At 33.4% G+C, this 9,497-nt stretch overlaps 1 protein-coding gene across 2 annotated transcripts in view; it reads left to right on the forward strand.

Annotated features, from left to right (window-relative positions):
- EIF3E (eukaryotic translation initiation factor 3 subunit E) overlaps window positions 1-4,769 on the forward strand; it is a 37,811-nt gene extending 33,042 nt beyond the window's left edge. For both annotated transcript variants that reach the window (XM_037502738.1, XM_054692028.1), the window contains exons 11-13: window positions 2,798-2,900; window positions 3,195-3,329; window positions 4,588-4,769. In XM_037502738.1, coding sequence (XP_037358635.1) covers window positions 2,798-2,900; window positions 3,195-3,329; window positions 4,588-4,626 — 277 coding nt within the window. In that variant the 3' untranslated portion in view covers window positions 4,627-4,769. The remainder of the gene's footprint in view (window positions 1-2,797; window positions 2,901-3,194; window positions 3,330-4,587) is intronic.
- Window positions 4,770-9,497: the final 4,728 nt, after the last annotated feature.

Below are 9,497 nucleotides of genomic sequence, written 5' to 3' on the forward strand. Positions count from 1 at the left end.
TCCCAACCCCCAGCAAGTCTTCACTCTATCTGGGCTCTCCGGCGTTCTCTACTTCTCTCTCGGCTTCTGTTCGTTCTCGGCTTCTTGGCTTCTACTGGCGTTCCCGTGACGCAGCCCTTAAAAGCCCAGTCTTAGCCCAGGTGAATCCCATCTACCTATGCCCACACCCTACTCCAGGTGCCCACCATCAGGCATGCATGCAGGACCGAAAGGATCCATCATCTGTCCTGATGGCGGGAGGGCAGAAAAACCTGACGTTTTTCCTTACCCTACGTTTAGTTATAGCACACTCCTTATAAAAGACTGGAGACTATGTTAAATAGTTGTCCAGTCTTCAGTGAAAAGCAGGCCAGAGATTCCCATACCCTAATTCCTAAGTCAGTAGTATTTGAAATAAATTATGCTTATCAAAATAAAATTGGGAAAACCAGATTATTTAGTGGGTAAATAATAAGCATGTGAAATGCTAGACCCCAAATCCTTATTTGTTAAGACATGGGAGGAACGGGAAAGGGGACTGTGGAAGGATTCATAGTCATTGAAAATCTGATAGAAAAGCACCCTAGAGTTGGTGAAACCCTAATTGGTTTTCTAGATTTAGATTTATATATCTATGTTCTTAAGTGGGACCACCTTGAAGTATATCGGTCTGTTCTAGATACACAATTAAATATGTTTAACTCATTCAACTGAGGAGGAAATCTGCTAATCTAAACATTTTTATAGGGACTTACAAGAAATATTGACATGTCTAGTTTAAAATCAACTAAAAATTAATTTTATGTTTAAAATACAGGCTGAAACATTTTTTTCTCAGCAATTTTGTCTCTTAGTTTATTGACAAACTGAATTATTTGAACTAATACAGTAATGGTGTAGGGTAGTGTAAGCCAATTTTTTGTTTTTTTATGCTTTGATAGGAAACTTTTTATTTTTTAAATCAAATAAAATCACTAGAATGTAAGAGAATTGTAGACCGAGGATTTCTTCCTATTATTCATTTAATTTATTTTCTTGTGTATATTTTCCTGTTACTTGAAAGAAACTGGACCAGTGCCACCATCTTTAATTTGCGTTCACAATGGTGGCCTAGATAACCTGGGATGCCAATAAGTAATTTACTAATACTTCTTGGTCTTTATTTCAAGTTTTTTTTTTTTACTCCATTTACTAAGTAAAGGTGAGCAAGCACTACTTAAAACAGTAAATCCCCAAACGGATTAAGGTTTAGAGCAAGTAGACATTTATGGATCCTGATGCATGTTGCCAGATTTCCCCAGTTATACAGGAAGATGAAACTTAGAATATGGATGTAAACAAAGAGGAAGGATAGAAAATTCTAAGTGGAGTTCTTATTAAAAAGGAAATTTTCTTTTATCTTAAATTCTGAGATTAAATGTTGTTTTGTTAGATAAACTGTCCCCTAACCTCCAAACTAGAACTATTAATAAAGCCCTTTTGTATGTTATATAACTTCTTAAACTTTTTCCTATGGGGGAATATTGCCTGTTTATTTAAGGAAAAGACACAGTTCCCTAAGCAATGCTGGTGTGAATTGAGGTTTGGGGAACAGTGATGAAGAGAATAAAATAAGATCTGTCCATGAAGTTGGGTTAATAATCATGAATTAATTATTCTTTATGTTTGCTGGGAATGTTTACTTTCAGCCAAAAACACAAAGAACAAATTTTGCCATATAAAGCCAGGTAGTTTTGTGGTTGAGTTGACTCATAGTCTTTGTCATCGTCGTCATCATATTTTTAACTCCAAGCCTGTTTTAAGGATAAACTTGAAATAATTACGTCCTCATAGATTCAGTTTGTATTTTAGTTTGCAATTTTATTGCTAGTCTAGCTTAAATATTACATTTGAATGAAATGCTGTTAACTCTTTGTCAATATACACATATAAAATAGGGATAGCACAGAAATTATCCCCATAAAACCATTTTTACTAATAAGTTGCATTTTGTTTGAAAGCTCTGGAATTATATCACCTGTGATTTCCAGTGACTTGAGTATTTATGTTTTAATATTGGAAATGCTTGTCAGCTCAGGAATTTTAATTTATAATATTCTCAGGAATGATTTTATTACTGAAATTCTAATTCTTTTCATTAAACCAGTGTTTGCTTTAGAAGGTAGTATCTATAGCAAAGACAAGTGAAAAGGGAACAGTTAATGTTAGTGTATATGTTTATATGTTTATATCTTCTTAAATATATGTTTATATGTTTATATATGTTTATATGTTTATATCTTAAATATATGTTTATATGTTTATATCTTCTTAAATACTATACATACATAGATGCTCTGCCATCAGCTGACTAACTTACCTACAACTAAAGTGGACTTTTAAGTCCTGATAATACTAAGCTCTGCAAAAACTACTTCTTTTTCAACTTGATCATAAATTGGAAAAATAAAATGCAGGAGTGTGTGTGTGTGTGTGTGAGTTTAATTTATTATAGGTGATAAAACCTTTTTCTCTGTTAGATCATTACTGAGTACTACCTAAGAGTTAGGTGTTGATCTAGAAGCTGAATTTCTGTAAATGCAGAATATGATGCCCTCCTTTTAAGGATCTTAGTGTAGTTGGTGAAATGGAGTATGTGCTGTCCAGAAGGAGGTAAGAGCACACATATATGAACCATGCAGATACTAAGAGTCATAGTATTTAAAAGACAGTGACTTGGACATACCTGAAAGTCTATGCAGAGTGTTGGTCAAAGCCTATGTACATAAAAGCAAGTTTTTTAGAGTCAGTTAATAATTGTTTTACTTTTTTTCATTAGCATGTTGGCAGATAAGCTGAACATGACTCCAGAAGAAGCTGAAAGGTGGATTGTAAATTTAATTAGAAATGCAAGACTGGATGCCAAGATTGATTCTAAATTGGTGAGTGCCGTCTTAGTTACATTACATACTAAGAAACAGTTGCAGGTTATTTTATACTTTTTAGAATTTTTAATTAGGATATTTTGTTTAGTTCTGTTAAGAACTTGTTTTAATGTATAATAGTTCTTTGAAGGCAGCATTAGCATCCTGTTGTTACTGGATGAATATTGCCGTTTCTCCATACCGCATAAAAACAATGTAACAGTACTGTAGTGTTGTGATGACATGCTCAGTACCTAGTGGGAAATTTAGTCACTAACATTATAGGATCAATTTCTCTCTCTCTCATTACAGGGTCATGTGGTTATGGGTAACAATGCAGTTTCACCCTATCAGCAAGTAATTGAAAAGACCAAAAGTCTTTCATTTAGAAGCCAAATGTTGGCCATGAATATTGAGAAGAAACTTAATCAAAATAGTAGGTCTGAGGTAAGGGTCACATGTTTCCTATTCTTTCTGGTCTTCAACAATAATGCAATAATTGCTAAATGGACTTCATTTGAAAATGCTAAAATCAGTTGTATGTGATTTTGTATTTCTGTTTATTAGGGGTATGAACATTATGTTTAAGAAATTTACTAAATTTAGAAAAAATTAAGTGTTGCTACCTTATAACTTTTACTTTTCTGTATGACTTCATTAACTCATTTTCTCGGGGTTTTCAATACATCATTTTGATACTGGCACATGATAACGTGTGTAGCCCTCTTTCAGTATGCTTTTTAAATCTAAAGAAATATTTCTATAAAAATATTTGTCTTTGTGTATTAGAATTGATCTTATACAGATTTCATTTCATATTTAGCTATTAAAATATTTATACTCTTTTTGGTAGAAATTTTACATAGTAGATATTAAAGGAAGGTGAGTAGCCTTATAATTTTGGAATCTCAGTCAACCTTTAATGCTCTTCATGATTATGTTAACTAGAATGCAGAAAGTTTTTAGGATGCAATTGTTAAACATTCAAGGATCTCATTTGTTGAACTTTTAGCAACAGGTTTGTATCCTTAGAACAGTCCTTTAATATTAAAAGAAGGAGGGCCTCCCCTGGTGGCGTGGTGGTTGAGCGCTGGCCTGCGAGCCTGCCCGCAGCCTCTGCAGCGCCGGTTCGATCCCCAGCCAACGGTGAGGGTCCCACATGGCACGCAGACCTCTCCTGCCTCCTGCTGCTCCCCTTAGCAGTGTACTTTGTCAGTCTTCCTGCTCTGCTCTCCCCTCTGGCTCTGGTGAATTCTCTCACCCTCCCGTGCTTCTGACTGTACCCAGTGCTTGTATAAATAAATAAGTAAATCTTAAAAAAAAAAAAAAAAATATTAAAAGAAGGAAGAAATAGTCCTTCAACCAATCTGGAATAACTGAGCCTAGAAAATGCATCTTTTGTAATGTTTTTTCCCCCAGTATGCTTCAGGATAAATTGGTGTTGACTATTGTTACTGTATTGGTAATATCATTGTTATACTGTATAACTGTTCAAGAATTATCAGATATTTTGATGTGCTTGTTTTATTCTAAGTGGGACATCTGACATTTAGCAATTGCAGAGATTGTTAAAATCATAAAGAATGTTTTAGCAGGAATCATGCTAAAAGGAAATGCTATTAACACTTTTTTTCTGTATTGAGTCAATACTTTCTCAGAAAGTGCTTTCTGCTTTCTTTTCACTCTGATTCTTTGTATATTTTAGGCTCCTAACTGGGCAACTCAAGACTCTGGCTTCTACTGAAGAACTGTAAAGAAAAGATGAAAAACTATAAAAGATGAAGTAATAAAACCATTCTATGAAGGGTGACCTTCATTTTAGAAACAATTAACATACTGAATATGAATTTGGGGGAGAATTTGAATAAAATTGGCTGTTTCATTTTATCTTGTGCATTTCCTTGTGTGTACATGTGTGTGGTATTTAACTTTTTATTTTGGAATAACTGTAGACTCACACAGGAAGTTGCAGAAATAGTACAGAGATGTCCTAAGCCTACTTTGCCCCAATATTTTCATCTTATACAGCTATAGTATACTATCAAAACCAATATGTTGACATTGTGCAGTGTGTGTGAAGAAGTCTGTTGTCACTTGTGTAGATTTGTTCGACCATCACTGCTATCAAGGTAATAGGATTCACTTCACTGTGATAACTTCTTTGTGCTATCCCCTTGTAGTCACACTTACCCACACCACACCAGCTAACTAAACCCTGGTAACTACTAATCTGTTATCCAACTCTTAATTTTGTCATTATGAAAATGTTACAAGAATGGAATTATACCTTTTACACATATTTACCTTTTGAGATTAGCTTGTTTTTTCACTCATATTGTCCTTGAGATCCATCCAAGTTGTCATCCATACCAGTATTTCATTTCTCTGTATTGCTAAGTCATTTTCTACAGTATTAATATACCACACTGTTTAGCCATTTATCTATTGAAGGATAGTTTGGTTGGTTCCCATGTGGGGCTATGATAAATAAAGCTGCTGGGTTTTTTTGATGCCTTACTTAAAGTGACTCTTAGTTACTCACTGGAAGACTGTAGAGACTAAATAGAAGTAGAAGTTGAATTTTACAAAGCCTCTTTGGATATTATATACACATAAACACTTTTACTGGACACCTGATATAATTAAGATATATGTAAGTCTTTTTGAGTTTTCTTTACATGAAAGTAGTATGATTTTTACCTTGGTCACTAAACTAAACTCAGATAACAGAAATTGCTGTTTCTGCTTTTAAGGAGTGACACAAAAATAAAAGATACTTAGGTTTTTGTTTGTTTTTTTAATTTGACATCTGACTAAGCCATCTTCAACATTCAGTTAAATTTAGAGAATAATTTGCCCCATATGCTATGGTTCCAGACCCCTTACTTGAGATAGTGGTGCTAAAGCTTGTGGGAGGTTCACTGGTCAGGGTAAGCCAAATGCTAATTTGTCATTCATCTATAACAAGTATTGTGAAAACACTATAAAGGATCATTTGTACTACTAAATGGTCAAAGCTCATAGAGAAAGTGGCATATCAATAACTAGATGGAAATGGACCCTTCTTAGTGTAGGAGCTAATTCCATTAATCAGAAGTACAGATTTATAACAGCTATAAAATTAAAAGTCTATATGCAGTTGCATACATTACTCAGACTTGTAGAGATGGGAAGGATGTTACAATGCTTGTTTTCCTCTTCATTGGTTACCTCAAGACAAAAGGTAAGGACTCAAAGGCATTGTTAACCTGCCCCCTTTTAAAGACTGTATCTTAACCAAGCCATGTTAATAGCAAATAAAGATTTCTATGTAATTACATAGCCAACAGTTAAAAGCAAGAATAATAGTTAATGTGGATCAGTAAAAACTCTAGGGAAGAAAGATAGGAAGCTAATATTCAGCATCTACTATGTGTCAGGCATTTTCATATTTAATCCTAAAGAGAAAGAAAGCTCACAATTGAGTGACACAAGTGGAAACTGAAATTTTGTGGCTAATGTTTATTGATGAGGAGACATTCTCAGTTACTCAGGGTTATGCCTAGAAAACATTAATGCAAGAAATTGAAAACAGCCTTTTTCAGTTAAATCACACTGCCCCTCTGGACATCATTGCCTAATCCTCCAGACTAAATTTGCAAAGAAGGAATTATATGTAGTACATTGTGAATGAGATCTTGATCTACAAGACTGTCCAGGTCATTGAGCACCTTATTGTCAAATGAGAACAAAGTGTTTTGTTCTAGTGTAATTGGCTACCAGCAGCCCCACAAAAAAATAAGAAGACTTAGTGGAATATATGAAACATTCTGGTCTGCTCCTACAAGGGTAACCATTATGAAAATGTTCATTTTTCTATTTTTGCTTTTCACATTGCTACCCTTTGAACTTGAAGTACAATGTCCATGGATTCTAATTATCAATCAGGAAAATACATTGGTAATGTTTTAATACATTACCAACATGTTTATTGTTAAAATGCATTTTTGAAGTTTGCATAAAAGCAAATTACTTGGTTCTGAGTTTAGCCTTAATCCTTGGTAACAGGTAAGCCACCCCAGTAAGATGTTGGTTACAAAATAAGTACTGGTTCTCATTTTTCGGTCTTCTTTATTTTTCTCCATTAAGTAATAAGAACATCTTTATGTGTCAGCAGCTTTTGCAGACACTTAGTAATAAGTCAAAGACCAAGAGTTCATTAAATAATTTCTTGTAGTCTTCTAGGAAAGAATAATTCACAAATTCATATGTTTATGCTTTCAATATGATGAAATATAAAATGTGTTTATATAAATATTGTGTTATCTGTCTAGTTTAAAGAAAATTAAAACCAATAATTGCTTACCCAATACCTCCTATACACTACTCAAGAAATATAATGGTCCTAGCAACTTTGAAGAACTAGTGGACCCCTTACTAATTGTATTTTCCTCCTTACCCCTGAGAACCACTACTACACAACTGTGACTTAGTGTTAATAATTCCTTTGCTTTTATTTAGAAAAATTTCCATATATACATATACCTATACATATATATACACCTATCTAACAAAAATGCTTATAGATTTAGGTACAGTTAAAAGTATACATATTTGGTATTCCATAAGCTTGCTTTTCTCAACAAAGATTTATGCTGATTTATTCATGTATTTAGCTGTGGTTTCTTTTTCACTGGTATGTAGTATTCCATTATCTGGGTATACCATATTTCATTCAAGTATTGATAAATACTGTATTTTCAGCTGACTTATATTGAGTTTTTGCACCAGTCTGACAATGATTTATCTGTTACCTGAAGAGTTAACATTTATTTCATTCATTATGTTTATAGACTATGTGGAATTATTTGTACTATTTTATGAGCTTTCTATTTGTTCCACTTTTTTTTCTTATTTCTTGCCTTATGAGCAACAAAACATTTTATTTCTATTTATAGCACCCTAAAAATTTAAACATCTTCATTAATATTTCTAACCCACAACAACATGAAGGAAGGTTTTACTGTTATCTTTTCCCTGGATTATTGTTTTTGTCAGTATTCTGGATATAATTCAAAAATGAGACATTTTTTTCTCATTCCATTTGTAATTAGATTTGTTTCTTTAGGTGCATTTACGTCTTTAGCATTCTGCAGTTTCACTATAATGTGTTTAAATGTTAATTTTATTTAAGATGACGTCAATTTACAACACTACAAGTTCTAAGTATATTTTCTCATGCCCACTCCCAAGTGTGAGGTCACTATCCATAACCAACCAGTCATCCCTCTCTACCCTTTTCCACATCCCTTCCCTTTAATAACCACCATTCTGTTATAGTCTAAAGGTATTCTTTATGTGTGAATTTTATGTTACTTAAACCAGCTGGGCCTTCAATTATGAACATGGTTTTTATCTTGAATTAGTTCTGGGAAATTATCTGGATATTTTTTCTCCCTAATTCCTCAAGCTTTTGTTTTTGAGTTTTCTCTAGTAAAAATCTCTCTTCGTTTCATTTTTTCTCTCCGTGTGCTGCACTGCATTTTGGGTAATTTTAGCTGTATTTTCCAGTGCATTAATCATCTTAGCTGTGTCAATTTGCTCTTCAGCAGGCACTGAATATCTAATGTCAAATTTTTTTCATCTTTGATAACTTGTCATATTTTCAATGTCCATTTATATCCTTAAAACTTATTTTTGTCTTTGTTATTTAGTCTGTTTTGTCACCTTCCTGCCCAAGCTTAATGAATACAGTAGCTCCCAAATTATCCTATTCTGTTGATAACCCCCCCTTTCCCACCTGTTTCCATACTATAGAATCAATCTTTTCAAATTTAAATCAGGTCATTTTTGTCCCCTGATGAAAAAATCTTTCCATGGCCTTTGTTTCATTGTTTTTAAAACTGAATCCTTCAGTGGCATTCATTATCTGGTATCTGTTGAATCAACCAACCTCAAGCCCACTGGCTTGTCAGTACCTTAAAGTAGTAGCTCCAATCTATTTTGACTGCTGCAGAGAAGGAAAAACATTTTACATAATGATGCAGTACCATATAATAAATATATCTAAGGTTGGATGCTTTAGGAAGCATATGTGATCTCTACATTTTATTCTACATAATGGTGACTATGTCCCATAATTTTTTTTTTTTTTGGTAATTCACTAATTGGTATCAACACACATTTAAAAAATAATTGCCTTAAACAGAGCAACATCTTTCTATACTTGATGATTTGCACTGATGTCCCCTCTGCCTGAGAATGAATTTTCTCTTCCTCCAACTCCCACTCTCCATGCATTCTCCATATATTTCCAGTTCATATTTTATTTATCCTCCAGAAGTCAATGCATAGCAAGGAAAAGATGATTCCTTTCCCAAGGAAAATTTTTCTTAACCTGGCTAGGCTAGCTTTTGTTACAGTCTATCTCATATGAATTTGTCCAACTTGTTATTTCATAATTGATATCGTGATTAGTTGGTTAACGTTTGTCCAAAACTGACATTTTCATTTGTTTATGGGTGATATCTGCCTTTTTATTACTGAATTTCTTGATAAATGATTAAATGAATGAGTGAATGTTCAGAATAGTGCAAGGAAAAATATGTGGAATTAGAAAAGGTTGATAAATGCTAG

The sequence above is a fragment of the Talpa occidentalis genome, unplaced genomic scaffold, assembly GCF_014898055.3.
Source record: "Talpa occidentalis isolate TD23 unplaced genomic scaffold, MPIMG_talOcc4v2.1, whole genome shotgun sequence".
Taxonomy (NCBI): Eukaryota; Metazoa; Chordata; class Mammalia; order Eulipotyphla; family Talpidae; genus Talpa; species Talpa occidentalis.